Source organism: Perca fluviatilis, chromosome 23 (assembly GCF_010015445.1).
Source record: "Perca fluviatilis chromosome 23, GENO_Pfluv_1.0, whole genome shotgun sequence".
NCBI lineage: Eukaryota > Metazoa > Chordata > Actinopteri > Perciformes > Percidae > Perca > Perca fluviatilis.
This window is the reverse complement of record NC_053134.1, coordinates 496751-514410: the sequence shown is the minus strand read 5'-3', so window position 1 is coordinate 514410 and position 17660 is coordinate 496751. Positions and strand designations below refer to the sequence as shown.

General features: G+C 44.8%; 1 protein-coding gene across 2 annotated transcripts; it reads right to left on the bottom strand.

Annotated features, from left to right (window-relative positions):
* Positions 1-615: 615 nt before the first annotated feature.
* micalcl (MICAL C-terminal like) lies at positions 616-12770 on the bottom strand. 2 transcript variants are annotated; one of them, XM_039792149.1, is made up of 9 exons: positions 12397-12770; positions 12108-12347; positions 11055-11105; positions 8944-9183; positions 7486-7579; positions 5860-5910; positions 4263-4362; positions 4038-4111; positions 616-1972 (listed from the first exon to the last, which is right to left on the bottom strand). In XM_039792149.1, the coding sequence occupies exons 4-9, from the start codon at positions 9073-9075 to the stop codon at positions 1812-1814; spliced, it is 612 nt and encodes a 203-aa protein (XP_039648083.1). In that variant the 5' UTR covers positions 9076-9183; positions 11055-11105; positions 12108-12347; positions 12397-12770; the 3' UTR covers positions 616-1811. The 2 variants fall into 2 exon arrangements, with proteins under 2 accessions (XP_039648083.1, XP_039648081.1); XM_039792147.1 differs by having other exon boundaries at positions 12108-12770.
* Between the last annotated feature and the right edge of the window lie 4890 nt (positions 12771-17660).

The window sequence follows — 17660 nt, the reverse complement described above, 5'->3', positions numbered from 1 at the left end:
ACACACACACACACACACACACACACACAGAGACACACACACACAGACAGACAGACAGACAGACACACACACACACAGACACACACACACACACACACACAGAGACACACACACACACACACACACACACACACACACACACACACACACACACACAGACAGACACACCACCAGTTGTGTGTTTAATGGTCTCATCATCTCAGCTGACTTGTAGTCGTTATATTGTCGGCTAGTTTACTTTAGAATCAAACATCAGATTTATAAACTACATGTAACTAGTAACTAAAGTAACAAGTAACTAAAGTAACTAGTAACTAAAGCTGTAACAGATGAATGTAGCGGAGTAACTAAAGTAACTAGTAACTAAAGCTGTACCAGCTGAATGTAGCGGAGTAACTAAAGTAACTAGTAACTAAAGCTGGAACTGATGAATGTAGCGGAGTAACTAAAGTAACTAATAACTAAAGTAACTAGTAACTAAAGCTGTAACAGATGACTGTAGTGGAGTAGAAGTAGAAAGTGGCATGAAAAGAAAAGACTCAAGTAAAGTACAAGTACCTCAACATTTGGTCTGAAGTACAGTACTAGAGTACATGTACTTAGTTACATTCCCGGTAACGTTACACAGAGACGGCTCGGTGTGTTTCTGTGTTTGAGAGGCGGGATTACAGCGTGCGTGACATCGGTGGAAAGAAGCTCAAAATAAAGCTTTGTACCTCATTTATTTTTGGTAAAACGTATTTTATAAAATTGGTAATTGAAAGAAATGATGCGGGACATGTTCCCCCCAGGGCTTTAAATTGACACCTGCCAACCTGCCAAATATCGGTAAAGATTGGTTTTTTTTTCGCCAAGAAATGTGGGCGGTTTTGTGTGCGTTTGGCTTGGAAACATCTTTATCTGGCAACACTGCTTGTAGTGCTAATCCTACATTTCCCATGAACACTGTGTGGTGACGTGTTGTACAACCGTTCGGTATCAATAACGAGCTACGCTGAAACGGAGAAGACGAACAGAACGGAGCGAAACAAAACCAAATCAAATCAAACTTAGTTTGGAGGAAAACAAATGTGGCTAATGGCAAATCTGATTGGCTTTAAAGCTCTGATTCCCCCCAATATTTAGGAGAGGTAGATTTGTCCCTCCCTTAAAATATGATTGGTTTTGGGAGATTAAGTCCACATTTTTGGAAAAAAAAGTTTACTAACTGAGCAGCTTTGTATGAGAGAATGTTATATAACACGCCTAACTTCTGTATTTTTACTGTAGCTACACATCATTTCCGTTTGTTAATCTGAGCTGCCAGAACTTTTCTGTTATTTTACGGATTTCTTTCTTAGAGTGTAGGAAAAATTAAGTGTTTGATGCTGAAGACTCCCAAGGCACACCGGTTATAATGTGCCCCCCCCCCCAATGCTGAAACAAAACCTCAGACTTTACGCTGATGACAGTCTGCTGTTGCTACAATGCTACCTTCTGCATCTTGTTCTGGTTCTGTTCAGTCTCGTAAAGAGTTCAGAATTGCAATTGTTATGACATCACAGCAGTCTTAGTTCAGGTGCAGCTGAGTTGCCTACTATTAAACTTTATATACTTTTTGTTAGACAGAAAGACAGTTAGACAGTGTGCGGGAGTTTCTTTGCAACTTCAGACATTAATAATCAAAATTCTTCTGGAGAAAATGGGAACCAAACTGTAGAGCTCTAACTATACGCTGATGACTGTCTGCTGTCGTTCATAAAGGCAGCTGTGCTACCTCCTGCATGTTGTTCTGGTTCTGTTCAGTCTCACAGAGAATTGAGACTTGCGGTTCAGGCCCAGCTGAGTTGCTCCAGGTCCTGGTCTTCCTGCCGATGCTGCAGTCTCTGTTCCTCCAGCAGAGACACCAGAGCGTCTCTCTGCTCCACCACGTCCAGCATCTCCTCCAGGATCAGACGCTCCTCCAGCAGCTGCCACTCCTCCTTCAGGTGGTCTGCACACAACATCAAATATCTTATTATGTCTTGTAACCTGCTACGCCATGAACTACTACAAATACTATTTCAAGATCCATTATCTTTATTGTGACTATTATTGCCACTGTTCATCACACCCCCAACCGGGACCATCAGACACCACCTACCAAGAGCCTGGGTCTGTCCCGTTAGACACCTCCTACCAAGAGCCTGGGTCTGTCCTGTCAGACACCGCCTACCAAGAGCCTGGGTCTGTCCCGTCAGACACCTCCTACCAAGAGCCTGGGTCTGTCCTGTCAGACAACCCCTACCAAGAGCCTGGGTCTGTCCCATCAGACACCACCTACCAAGAGCCTGGGTCTGTCCCATCAGACACCTCCTACCAAGGGCCTGGGTCTGTCCCATCAGACACCTACTACCAAGAGCCTGGGTCTGTCCCGTCAGACACCTCCTACCAAGAGCCTGGGTCTGTCCCGTCAGACACCTCCTACCAAGAGCCTGGGTCTGTCCCGTCAGACACCTCCTACCAAGAGCCTGGGTCTGTCCCAGGTTTCTTCCTGAGAGGGAGTTTTTCCTCACCACTGTCCCACTGAATGCTTGCTCTTGGGGGAATTACTGGAATTGTTGGTTTTTTGTAAATTATAGAGTGTGGTCTAGAACTACTCTATCTGTAAAGTGTCTTTTTTTTAAGATAATCTTTTGGGGCATTTTAGGCCACAGGACAGATGAAGACATGAAAGGGGGAGAGAGAAGGTGAATGACATGCAGCAAAGGGCCGCAGGTCGGAGTCAAATCTGCGGCCGCTGCATCAAGGAGTATGACTATTAATGCCACTGTTCATCGCATCCCCAACCGGCACCATCAGACTCCTCCTACCAAGAGTCTGGGTCTGTCCCGTCAGACACCTCCTACCAAGAGCCTGGGTCTGTCCCGTCAGACACCTCCTACCAAGAGCCTGGGTCTGTCCGAGGGTTCTTCCCAAGAGGGAGTTGTTCCTCGCCCTTGTCGCACTGCTTGCTCTTGAGGGAATTACTGTAATTGTTGGGTCTTTGTAAATTATAGAGTGTGGTCTAGACCTACTCTATCTGTAAAGTGTCTCGAGATAACTCCTGTTATGATTTGATACTATAAATAAAACTGAATTGAATTGAGTAAACCTCTATATATGGGCGCCTGCTCTACCAACTAAGCCAACCTGGCCACACCTGTGAAATGTCTTGAAATAATTCTTGTTATGATTTGATACTATAAATAAAATTGAATTGAATTAACAACACGTTTTATTACATAATGTAACATGTCTGCACAATTCCATCACTGTGTGAATTTACCAACTGCTCCTCCAAACCATCCGAGGACATGTGTGTTGAAGGACGTGTTTCCTCTGAGTGGCGTGCAGCGTGTTGCTATGGTTACCGTTTTGTGTAATTATAATTCAGTTATATTAAAATGCAGGATAAGTAACTTGCCTCTATTTCTTCTTTTGTTAAAGGTACACTGTGTATTGGAGGAATTTCTCCCATCTAGCGGTGAAATTGTATTTTGCATTCAAACCAATATTGCTCTCTAGCGCCTTGCTTTTTCAAATGCGTGTTGCAACTACGGTAGCCGTTATGTACCAAGAAGATATGACAACATGTCTTCCTATTTTTGCTTTTTTGGCGACGAAGATTCCTTCTCCTGTGGCTCGGCATCAGTCTGATCCTCCATTATGAACTAAAACGCGTTGTGGATTAGCTAGTAAAGAACGGTGTGAAACAGCTTTGAGTTCTGTTTTCTCTAGTTTGGTGGGCGTGTCTCTGGTTTGTTGGCTGTGTCCCAGCCGACAGCCAATCAGCAGAGACGTGTCTGTAAACTCGTGGTGATAAAAAGGTAGAGAGCTCACAGCCGGGGGTTCAACACCCCACCGTTACAGTTTAAATAAACGTGTTGCTATGTGTTGTCGGGGCTGAACGTGGTCCTGCCGTGTGACATGAAATCCATTTTAAATTTCTAGCTTGGTACTCTGATCTTTCCACAGTTGTAGCGTCATGTGTTAAGTTTGGTGATTAAAATAAGAAACACAAAGTCGTGCTGTGTTACCGTCCACGGCCATCCGCTCTCTGAGCTCCGTCTGCAGGCGACTCTGGCGGTCCTCCAACTCCAACTCTCGAGCACTGAAACACAGCAGAGGACAGAAACTGAGACACAGCAGAGGACAGAGACTGAGACACAGCAGAGGACAGAGACTGAATCCAGGATCCACACAGTCTGGATTCTTCCTGATAAACCTGAACCTGCTGCTGAATTTAAAGGTCTGCTACTCACAATATCATGAGTTCAGATTCGTATCGGACCAGAGAGTTCTTCTGCTGGACCAACTGGAACCACTGCTGCATCAGAGCCGAATTCTCCAGTTTCCCCATTCCTGCAGACATCAGAGGTTTTAAAGGTCCAGTTCACCCAAAATACAAACCAGACCAACATTTACAACAACCTGTTGATCCTAATCGCTAATCGAAACATAGTGTTTAACCCTTGTGTTGTCCTCGTGGGTTGTTCAGAAAATTATCAGAAATAATGGTTTATTTCAACCAAATGCCCCCCAAAAATAACACAGATACATGTGCAGTATGTACGTTGTGTGGAAGCCATGCAACATTCGTGAATTAAAATTACTAATTACTTTCATTCAATTTTGTAGCATTTGAAAAAAAAAGTAACTTTGACATACACCAGTCTGTGATCCATCAACATCCTCTGATCTTAACTATTAGTCAAAATAATTCATGACTTCTAAATTTTTTCATCTTAAAAATGAGGTATAATGTTATATAAATTAGGGTTTATTGACTATGAATGAAAACAAAATGTCAAAAGCATCGAAAAAAGCGACACTTCCCATCACACTGAGTGGCTGTTTTCACGTCCTCCATCACAACGTTACTGACATGCTGCAGTATAACGGGCAACACATTCTCACAAATGGGTTTTATTATATCCATCCAAACTAGGAGACGGCCGGCTGGTCATGTGACAGCTGGCTACGAGCGCCATGACGCAGAGAGGCTGTTGCTAGCTGTTTACGCCACTATGAAGCTTTATGCTGCTGGCTACAGACCTCCGTCACAGCTCGGCCGTATCAGCGGCAGTTGGTGGTTGAGTTATGCATACCATGCACTAGAAGACTTTAAAGTGACTAAAGTCTAACACTCAGGGTTTCATTCCCAGATTATTGGACATTTGTCTGCGACAGTGGAGTCGCTTGAATAGTCGTTTGGCATTCGGCATTATCCGAGAATAGCTGACTGTGAGCTGGGTACAGGGCACCGCGAGTTGTTTCGACGGACATTATGGTTAAGTTTAGGCCACAAGAAGCAAGCGTCATGCGGTAACGAAAGTAAAGTTTAGGCACCAAAGCGACCAGTTGAGTTTAGGAAAAAGATGGTGGTTTGGATTAAAACACTATTACCAGGGTGAAAGTCTTATGTTTTGCCCATGACATGAACTCCGCTCCCCGTTTTGATAGTTCTGTGTTTTAAAGGTCCCATGGCATGAATATGTCACTTTATGAGGTTTTTTAACATTAATATGAGTTCCCCCAGCCTGCCTTTGGTCCCCCAGTGGCTAGAAATGGTGATAAGTGTAAACCGAGCCCTGGGTATCCTGCTCTGCCTTTGAGAAAATGAAAGCTCAGATGGACCGATCTGGAATCTTCTTCTTATGAGGTCATAAGGGGAAAGGTTACCTCCCCTTTTTCTGCTTTACCTGCCCAGAGAATTTGGCCCACCCATGAGAGAGAGACATCATGGCTTTCAAACAAGCAAAGTGGCAGTTTGTCAATGCTTTGGTAGCTTTTTGTATGAATGATTCAGGAGAACAGGCAGCTTCAGTTGTTTATTATGAAGTCATAAATCAAACTAACCTTCCAGGTGTAGCTCGGTGTCTTGGCTGTCGCTGGCGTCTCCCCAATAATCTGACAGAAACACAGGTGAGTCATCGTTAAACACACTCAGAGATTGTTTGTGTTACTTGAAAGAAAATATCAGCAGAAAACTGCACTTTAAAATGTCTCATGTTCTTCACCAAGAGTCTGGTTCTGCCTGAGGTTTCTGTCTGTTTAAAGGAAGTTTTTCCTCGCTGCTGTCGCGCCAAATGCTTGCTCTTGTTGTGTCTCTGTAAATTATAGAGTGTGGTCTAGACCTACTCTATCTGTAAAATGTCCTGAGATAACTCCTGTTAGGATCTAATACTAGAAATAAAACTGAATTGAATAGATAGAAGTCTGTGTCATCAGCATACAGCAGAGGGCCCAATATGTACCCCTGTTGTACCCCAACTTAATATATGTTGTACCTGCATCCTCATAGAGGTAGATTCACGGTAGATTTGCCATGCGGTTCATCAGAAGCTTTGTGTATAGCACTAAAACTATTTCTAGTAAATTTCATCATATCAGTACGCTCAGTTAAAATATGTTGCTTTATGTACTTTTGTTTATTCATAATTCATAATATTTTCATGACAAGATTAAAAACATAATATAGTTTGCTTAATGACTGTGAAGGAAGGAAAATCTTTAGGAAGAAAGCACAATTTCTTTAAGAGAATTAAAAGACTACTGTGTGTACAAAGACACAGAAACGTGCTTGTGTCGAACCGTGGCTATACTTTCTATAAAAAGATCCAAAATGAAGAGGGAAGTGTTTATGGCAGTTTATTCTGAGGGTTTGGCTTTAAAAACTTCAGTCAACAAGGCCCAAACAAAAGCAGCGCTGAATGCAAAATATGTGGACTCTAGGTCAGAGACTTGTGAACATCTCTGGTTAGCTGACATATAAACTAAAGAGCAGAGGGCCCAGTATGGACCCCTGTGGTACCCCAACTTTATATATTGGTGTTTTTCCATTACATGGTACCTGCTCGACTCTACTCGGCTCGGCCGCGGTGCACCGTCCTCCTTGTTATGTGGCAGATTTAGTACCGCCTCATGCGTGAGGCGAGCGTGGCTGGTCGTCATAGCGACACCACAGGAAACTGCCGTGACCTAACGCGACACACACGCAGAACGTGGAAGGTGTGTGTTTTTGACTCTCGGCATGTGGCTGTTTGAAGGAAGAATTTATAAAAGTAACTGTGTGCACATCCCACCTTCTGGCAGGTGCAGGACAAATGAAAATACTTAAAACGAAAATAATATAATGTCCGCAACACTGCTTTAAACTCCCATATTTAATATAAAAATGCAACGTTTCGACCCAGCTGGGTCTTCTTCAGGCAAAAGGAAGACACATTTTGTTTCTAAAGAAGCTGAATGCAGCAAATAAACTACCGCTGGCTAAACCATTTCAAAATGGCGGTTTGTTCAGGACCCCTCCCACCCCCCCCTGTTGCTAGCGATGATGACGCAGTGATTAGTGACGATTCTCTCCGACCAATCAGGACCTGTTAGCAGGTACCAGGGACTTTTTATCAGAATGGAAAACTAAAAAAGGTGAGTAGACGCGAGGCGAGCAGGTACCATGTAGTGGAAAAACGCCATATGATATACCTGCTTCCCCTCTCAGAGCTTTCTCCACCATCACTCCTCTCTCCTCCAGCTGTCTCTGTTTCTCCTCCACCTGCTGCAGCTCTCTCTGGATCATCTGAAACAAACGTTCAGGGAACCACGGTTACCAAATGATTGGCATGAATATATAATTACACACTGCTTATAAGACCCAACGTGTTCTTATGAACAGGTCCGTATGATATAGATTAGATTAGATTAGATAATACTTAATTCATCCCACAATGAGGAAATTCACTTGTTACAGCAGCAGTTTTTCCACAATTAAAACAAACAGGCTGAATGTAAAGTGGCATTATATAAAAAGTATTGTAAAGTAAATTGAGGTGGTCATAGTACAAAAAATATTGTAATGTTAGTAAGTAATTGACGTGAAATTAGATTGAATTATATGTAATTAAATAACATAGCAAAAGTAATTAACCATAATATAAATGATATTGAAAAAGTAAGTACTCGGAATGGAAAAATATAAATACAGTATGGAAATGTATGCACACCAATACGTATGATATCCTACGAAACTAGGCGACCGCCCCAAGCGGCAGTTGCTAGTTGTGTTTAGCCGCCAGAGAGCTCGCGGCTACAGAGTTCCTTCGTATCAGCGACAGTTGGTAGTTCAGTTACCTGAGAATAGGGGGCTTTGAGAACCGCGGGTACAGAGCACCGCGACGACAGTTAAGATTATCCACCAAAATGACTAGTTAAGTTTAGAAAAAAGATCGTGGAGGAGTTTTTCCTCACACTGTCACACTGAATGCTTGCTCTTGGGGGAATTACTGTAATTGTTGGGTCTTTGTAAATCATAGAGTGTGGTCTAGACCTACTCTATCTGTAAAGTGTCTCGAGATAACTCTTGTTATGATTTGATACTATAAATTAAATTGAATTGGTTTGAATTTAAAACACTCCAGAGAAACACACATTTCCTGGGTGAAAGTATTTTGTGACCTCCGCTCTCCGGAATGAAAGCGCCGTGTTTTATGTCGACACCACGTTTATTGATTATTTTCCCCTGGATTATGAAGTTGTTAAAAAAGGGTTTTGCCATGGATGGCAAAGTGGCAGCCATGGTGTTCAAAAGGGGGATTTAATTCTTGCATGTTTTGTTTCGTTGTGCATGATCAAGACCTTTTTCACAGCAGACATGTTGACATGTCATAGTGGGAACAGCACAGGTGTATTCAAACCCATCAATGATGGCTGCATTCCACTTAGGAGAGGTCCTGGTATTAAACCATTACTGATGGCTGCATTCCACTTAGGAGAGGTCCTGGTATTAAACCATTACTGATGACTGCATTCCACTTAGGAGAGGCCCTGGTATTAAACCATTACTGATGACTGCATTCCACTTAGGAGAAGCAGAACTTTTGTGTACAGTTTATGGTTGGATCTGGTCTTTAAGTCAAGACCGTCTCGGTCCACAGGTAAACTCACCTGAGCTTTGTGGAGTCTTTTTAGCTGTTCCTGTTTGGCCTTTCTCCGAGCGGCTCTCTGAACTCGTCGGGTGATTTTGGCGTCCAGGTCTTCGTCTTGGTGCTCTGGTACCGTGTGGAACAGGGTCTCCATCACGCTGAGACTGGACGGCTCCTTCGGCGGGACCAGGACCCCCAAAACCTCCGTGGGACAGGATGAGACAGAGTCCTTCAGGGGGACTCTGTCCTTCAGAGAGCGATTCTGAAACAACCCAAACAACAGTATTACCACTTTACAGTCTGACAGAGTCTGACAGGACGGCAGAGGGTTCGACTGTAGAGCTCCAACCATTAGTCCATCGACAGAAAAATATTCACTAACTATTTTAATAATCAATTTATCGGTAAAGTACAATATGAGGATTTCCTGCTCTTTTCTGTTTTGTATCATATTAAACTGAATATCTTTGGGTTTTGGACAAAACAAGACACTTAAAGGAACACGCCGACTTATTGGGACTTTATCTTATTCACTGTAACCCCCAGAGTTAGACAAGTCCATACATACCATTCTCATCTCTGTGTGTGTTGTAAGGCTGTCTGACGGCTCCAGCGGCATCAGGCCAGAACAGATCCTGCAGGTAACTGGTTCCAACAATCCTACTGCTCCAAAAAGGTGACAAAATAATGCCAACATGTTCCTATTTACATGTTGTGATTTGTAGAGTCACAGCGTGTACAAAAAACAATGTAACATGAGACACAGCCATCTTCTAACCGTAAACAAACCGGGAACTATATTCTCAGGCGGAAGAATATAGTACTTGGGCGGAATGATTTGCTTTGCAGCAAGCCTGTCTGAGAATATAGTTCCCAGTTTGTTTACGGTTAGAAAACGGCTGTGTCTCATGTTACGTAGTTTTTTGTACACGCTGTGACTCTACAAATCACAACATGTAGATAGGAACATGTTGGTGTTATTTTGTCACAATTCGGAGCAGTAGGATTGCTGGAACCAGTTACCTGCATGTTCTGTGCTGGCCTGATGCCGCTGGGGCGTCAGACAGCGCTACAGCATGCACGGAGATGAGAAGGGTATGTATGGACTTATCTAACTCATGGGGGATACTCTTGGGTGAATAAGCTAAAGTCCCAATAAGTTGGGGTGTTCCTTTAAAGCACCTTATGGCCCTTATGTCTTTCTGTCTGTCTAATGACCCTGACACACTGAGCCGATTATCGGCCGTCGGACAGTCTGGCGAGGTCGGTGACTCGAGTCTGTTTGGTGTGTTCTGTGCCGTCGTCAGTCGGACGAGCCGTCGGGGTTCATTTGGGCCGATTTGACTTGCTGGGTCGGAGGGCAGGCAGTCGGACTCAATGACCCATCTGATTGGTGGAGAGCTAACCCGGAAATGACAAGCAGGATGAGCTTGACTAGAGTCTCTCAAAATCTGATGAAAATCTTTTAAACTGACCTTCGTTGATCTGAAATGAAGACAGATTCAGCAACTGCACGGCGTATTTCTCTCTTCAAATGTTTCCAGAAACATGTGTCGGTGAACAATATGAGATATCGGATTCTGAACGAGCCGCCATGATGGAAGTAGCCAGACCCATGTGACGCGTTCGTCCAATCAGCTGCCGGTTTTCATTTTTTGGGCAACAATACAGATTAGCGCCGCCTGCTGTTATGGAGACGTATTATAGGTCTCGTCTCTTCGGTGTATTCGGTGGCACTTTTTGGACCAACTCGGGGAGACTGATCAGTCCGACTACCTTTTCTGCTGACGGTCGGCCGTCTGGTTGGTGTGTCAGGGGCTTTAGACTTTGAGAAACTGGGATGGACATTTTTCAACCAAACGATTAATTGAGGAAATAATCGGCAGATTAATCGATGATGAAAGTAATCGTTGCAGCCATACAAAGTCCAGTTCAGACCAAAGATTCCTGACGAGACGAGCGTTAACTTTAGTCTCTTGGCGTGAGTCTGCGACACCATCCGGCGGTTCAGACTGCTGAAACTTTTCTCTGCAACGTTCTGAAACCGATTCGTCTCATCGCAAATCTTTGGTCTGAACTGAGCTTTAGACTCCTAAACCCTAACGCAGACAGACGGGGGACTCGGGTCAGTACCTTGATGGCGTACGCTCGTTTAAAAGCCAGAGCGTGAGGAACGTATGCCGGCTGAGAGACATGAAGAAGAAAAACAATCAGACAGAACAGAACGATTCATCAAACACTCGACTGAAAGACTGCAACATGTCCGCCAGGCTCCAGTCAGCTGGGAAATAGTAAAACCTATCTATACAATCATGTATTTATATTTACATTTATTTATTACAGGATGTCTTTCAGAGCCATATTTATTTATGTATTTATTTAATATGGACCAAAATGCCCCAGAAAGTCAAAACATGAACACAACATTTGGTGAGATTCGGTTTAGTGTTTAGACCTTCAGGGCCACCGCACAATATTATTTATATAATCTTTTATTATTCTTTGAATAAAATGGCATTCAGTAAGGGACAGAACATGTCGAGTGTCTCAGCAGTCGAGTCCAAGTCCTTCCTTTTTGGATTTAAGTCTGATTCAAGTCACAGAACCTAAACTACCAACAACAACCTAAATCACAGATGTTCTACTGTTTGTGGATCTACACAGCAGTTCTACTGTTTGTGGAAATACACAGCAGTTCTACTCTGGATCTACACAGCTGATCTACTGTTTCTGGATCTACACAGCTGTTCTACTGTGGATCTACACAGCTGATCTACACAGCTGATCTACTGTTTCTCAATCTACACAGCTGTTCTACTGTGGATCTACACAGCTGATCTACACAGCTGATCTACTGTTTCTCAATCTACACAGCTGTTCTACTGTGGATCTACACAGCTGATCTACACAGCTGATCTACTGTTTCTGGATCTACACAGCTGTTCTACTGTGGATCTACACAGCTGATCTACTGTTTCTGGATCTACACAGCTGTTCTACTGTGGAGCTACACAGCTGATCTACTGTTTCTGGATCTACACAGCTGTTCTACTGTGGATCTACACAGCTGATCTACTGTTTCTGGATCTACACAGCTGTTCTACTATTTCTGGATCTACACAGCTGTTGTACTGTTTCTGGATCTACACAGCTGTTCTACTGTTTGTGGATCTAGACAGCTGATACCTCCTGGTTCTCCTCCTCCTCTCTTATTGTGAATCTCTGGATTTCTGCCGTCAGATCGACCAAATCCAAACGCAGCTAAACATCACAACAACACAGTTAACATCTACATTTATTAAATCCTGTTATTAGTCTGATCCCTTAAAGGTGCTGTAGGTAGGATTGTTATTAGTCTGATCCCTTAACTCGACACATAAAAACATAAAACTATGTGATACTGCTGCTAAAATCTTTTAATCAGACCTACATCAGGCCAACACTCTGATCAGACCTACATCAGACCTGATCAGACCTACATCAGGCCAACATGCTGATCAGACCTACATCAGACCTGATCAGACCTACATCAGGTCAACGCGCTGATCAGACCTACATCAGGCCAACGCGCTGATCAGACCTACATCAGGTCAACGCGCTGATCAGACCTACATCTGGCCAACGCGCTGATCAGACCTGCATCAGGCCAACGCGCTGATCAGACCTACATCAGGCCAACGCGCTGATCAGACCTGCATCAGGCCAACAAGCTGATCAGACCTACATCAGGCCAACGTGCTGATCAGACCTACATCAGGCCAACGCGCTGATCAGACCTAAATCAGGCCAACGTGCTGATCAGACCTCCATCAGGCCAACGTGCTGATCAGACCTACATCAGGCCAACGCTGATCAGACCTACATCAAGCCAACATGCTGATCAGACCTACATCAGGCCAACGCTGATCAGACCTACATCAGGCCAACGTGCTGATCAGACCTACATCAGGCCAACGTGCTGATCAGACCTACATCAGGCCAACATGCTGATCAGACCTACATCAGGCCAACGCTGATCAGACCTACATCAGGCCAACGCTGATCAGACCTACATCAGGCCAACGTGCTGATCAGACCTACATCAGGCCAACGCGCTGATCAGACCTACATCAGACCTACATCAGGCCAACGCTGATCAGACCTGCATCAGGCCAAAGCGCTGATCAGACCTGCATCAGGCCAACACGCTGATCAGACCTACATCAGGCCAACGCTGATCAGACCTACATCAGGCCAACGTGCTGATCAGACCTACATCAGGCCAACGCGCTGATCAGACCTAAATCAGGCCAACGTGCTGATCAGACCTACATCAGGCCAACGTGCTGATCAGACCTCCATCAGGCCAACGTGCTGATCAGACCTACATCAGGCCAACGCTGATCAGACCTACATCAGGCCAACGTGCTGATCAGACCTACATCAGGCCAACGCTGATCAGACCTACATCAGGCCAACGTGCTGATCAGACCTACATCAGACCTACATCAGGCCAACGCTGATCAGACCTACATCAGGCCAACGCTGATCAGACCTACATCAGGCCAACGTGCTGATCAGACCTAAATCAGGCCAACGCTGATCAGACCACATCGACCTACATAAGGCCACGCTATCAGACCTACATCGGCCAACGCTTTGATCAGACCTACATCAGGCCAAGCCTGATCAGACCTACATCAGACCTACATAAGGCCAACGCTGATCAGACCTACATCAGGCCAACGTGCTGATCAGACCTACATCAGGCCAACGCGCTGATCAGACCTACATCAGACCTACATCAGGCCAACGTGCTGATCAGACCTACATCAGGCCAACGCGCTGATCAGACCTACATCAGACCTACATCAGGCCAACGCTGATCAGACCTGCATCAGGCCAACGCGCTGATCAGACCTGCATCAGGCCAACACGCTGATCGACCACATCAGGCCACGCTGATCAGACCTACATCAGGCCAACGTGCTGATCAGACCTACATCGACGCTGATCAGACCTAAATCGCATGCTGATCAGACCTACATCAGCCAAGTGCTGATCAGACCTCCATCGGCCAACGTGCTGATCAGACCTACATCACAACGCTATCGACCTACATCAGGCCAACGTGCTGATCAACACACAATCGCTACATCACCAGTGTGTCAGAATCCCACGCTTAGCTACATCAGGTTACAGCCTACATCGCCAGCTGATCGACCTACATCGGCCAACGTGCTGATCAGACCTACATCAGGCCAATGGCGATCAGACTACATGCCAACGTGCTATCAGACCTACATCAGGCCAAGGCTGATCAGACCTACATCAGGCCAGCTGATCAGACCTACAAGCCAAGTGCTGATCAACCAACAGGCCGCTATCAGACCTACATCAGACCCACATGCGCTGTCGACCTACATCACCAATGTGCTGATCAGATACATCAGGCCAGCGCTGATCAGACCACATCAGACCTACATCAGGCCAGCTGATACACATCACTGTGTGATCAGACACAGGCCAGGCTGATCAGACCTACATCAGACCTACATCAGGCCCACACTGATCAGCTACATCCCACTGTCAGCCAACGCGATCACCTAATCGCCAACGCGATAGACCTACATCAGCCTACATTACCTGATCAACCTACATCAGGCCATGCTGATCAGACTACATCAGGCCAACGCTGATCAGACCACATCAGACTACATCAGGCCAACGCCATCAGACCTACATCAGCCAACGTGTGATCAGACCTACATCAACCAGCTGATCAGACTACATCGACACATCCAACGCTGATCAGACTACATCAGGCAACGCTAATCAGACCTACATCAGACCCAATCAGCCAACGCTGATCAGACCTCATCAGGCAACGCTGATCAGACCTACATCAGGCCAACACGCCGATCAGACCTACATCAGGCCAACGCTGATCAGACCTAAACCAGCAACGCTGATCAAACCTACATCAGGCCAACCACTGATCAGACCTAAATCAGGCCAATGTGCTGATCAGACCTACATCAGGCCAACGTGCTGATCAGACCTCCATCAAAATAACGTGCTGATCAGCCTACATCAGGCCAAGTCAGACCTACATCAACAACGTGCTGATCAGACCTACATCAGGCCAACGCTGATCAGACCTACATCAGGCCAACGTGCTGATCAGACCTACATCAGGCCAACGTGCTGATCAGACCTACATCAGGCCAACGTGCTGATCAGACCTACATCAGGCCAACGCTGATCAGACCTACATCAGGCCAACGCGCTGATCAGACCTACATCAGGCCAACGCGCTGATCAGACCTACATCAGGCCAACGTGCTGATCAGACCTACATCAGGCCAACGCTGATCAGACCTACATCAGGCCAACGCTGATCAGACCTACATCAGGCCAACGTGCTGATCAGACCTAAATCAGGCCAACGCGCTGATCAGACCTACATCAGACCTACATCAGGCCAACGCTGATCAGACCTACATCAGGCCAATGTGCTGATCAGACCTACATCAGGCCAACGCGCTGATCAGACCTACATCAGACCTACATCAGGCCAACGCTGATCAGACCTACATCAGGCCAATGTGCTGATCAGACCTACATCAGGCCAACGCGCTGATCAGACCTACATCAGACCTACATCAGGTCAACACTGATCAGACCTACATCAGGCTAACACTGATCAGACTTACATCAGGCCAACACTGATCAGACCTAAATCAGGCCAACGCGCTGATAAGACCTACATCAGACCTACATCAGGCCAACGCTGATCAGACCTACATCAGGCCAATGTGCTGATCAGACCTACATCAGGCCAACGCGCTGATCAGACCTACATCAGACCTACATCAGGCCAACGCTGATCAGACCTACATCAGGCCAATGTGCTGATCAGACCTACATCAGGCCAACGCGCTGATCAGACCTACATCAGACCTACATCAGGCCAACACTGATCAGACCTACATCAGGCCAACACTGATCAGACCTACATCAGGCCAACACTGATCAGACCTACATCAGGCCAACGCGCTGATCAGACGTACATCAGGCCAACGTGCTGATCAGACCTACATCAGGCCAACGCTGATCAGACCTACATCAGGCCAACGCTGATCAGACCTACATCAGGCCAACGCTGATCAGACCTACATCAGGCCAATGTACTGATCAGACCTACATTGGCCAACGTGCTGATCAGACCTACATCAGGCCAACGCGCTGATCAGACCTGCATCAAAGAAAACAGGCTCCGCCCTCCTACAACCATGATGGATGCACCTGATAGGATGAACGCTTAACGTGGGGCTCCTGGATTTTAAAACAGACCATAATGGCGGCTTGTGTGGAATACGATCTCTTATTGTACTAAAATAGTTAACCAAAACGTGTTTCTGGAAACATTTGAAGAGAGAAATAGGCCGTGCAGTTGCTGAATCTGTCTTCATTTCAGATCAACAAAGGTCAGTTTAAGAGATTTTCGTGAGTTTTTGAGAGGCGGCTGCTCCTCTCGAGATGATTGCAGAGACGGACTCTACGGTTGTGAGATGCATGTGTCGGTACACAATCAGTGCTGCGTATGCGCCAGATGATAATCCTGTTTTACGAGTTCTCTTAATCAGTCCCTCCAGAAAAATGCGATTATGCGATTGCATAATTCAACGCATAATCAGCCAAAGTCTGCATATTCATGCGGGGAGCGCATTTTTTCAAATACGGCGCACTTTCGCCGCATAAATTGCCGATTTCCGCGCAAAATATGCGGTGCTTGCATAATTTCATAATCCCTGCATTTTCGTTGCAAAAAAGTCACATAATATATCTTAGCAGAAAGTTGAAAAATTTTGAGTTTACTCCACACAAGAGCAGCCATTTTCCCCTGTTGCCATGGGAACGTTATGAAGTGACGTTATGAAGTGACGTTATGAAGTGACGTTATGAAGTGACGTTATGAAGTGACGTTATGAAGTGACGTAATTATGCGACGTGAACATCATCGAAAAGCAGGGTGTTGAATTTGACATGTACTCTGAGTCTCTTAAGTTGAAGAAGAAACCTATCTTAAACCCAAATTTCTTTAAGTGCTCCTGCTGTCTATATTATTATTATTATTATTATTATTATTATTATTATTATTATTAACGATTTTTGAAAGTCTCTTTTGTATCTTTTATTTCCCTCTGTTTAGACTATTACTTTTATTTTTACTTTAATATTATATTATTTGTATATATTTTTGTATCTTATTTGTTTACTTATTGCAATGACTGAATATCTGTAAACTATTTTTGGAAATTAAGTTTTAAAAAGCAGGGTGTTGGGGAATCACTTTTCTTTCTTTTCATCAAACTGCAGTTTTTGCAAGTTCCCGCAATTTCATCGCATAAAATTGCATAAATATCCTGCATATTCCATCGTATTTTTTAAGAAAACGTGCCGCATAATCTCAAAAACTCAGCATTTTTCTGGAAGGACTGATTACGCTTAGCCGTTAGCCTCGTGGATGTATTAAGAGAACGGTTAGCCTCCACTGGGAAGCTAACGCTAGTTTAGCTAACAGCTAACAGTCTACTACCTGATGAACGTTACTGTAGTACTACCTGATGAACGTTACTGTAGTACTACCTGATGAACGTTACTGTAGTACTACCTGATGAATGTTACTGTATTACTACCTGATGAACGTTACTGTAGTACTACCTGATGAATGTTACTGTAGTACTACCTGATGAA

Excerpts from the sequence above, each read along its gene's own strand:
- micalcl (XM_039792147.1), bottom strand. The coding sequence starts at position 9,075 with ATGGAGACCCTGTTCCACACGGTACCAGAGCACCAAGACGAAGACCTG. Across the intron at positions 7,580-8,943 it reads AAAGACTCCACAAAGCTCAG|ATGATCCAGAGAGAGCTGCA; the intron begins GTGAGTTTACCT and ends CGTTTGTTTCAG. Across the intron at positions 5,911-7,485 it reads AGCTCTGAGAGGGGAAGCAG|ATTATTGGGGAGACGCCAGC; the intron begins GTATATCATATG and ends TGTTTCTGTCAG.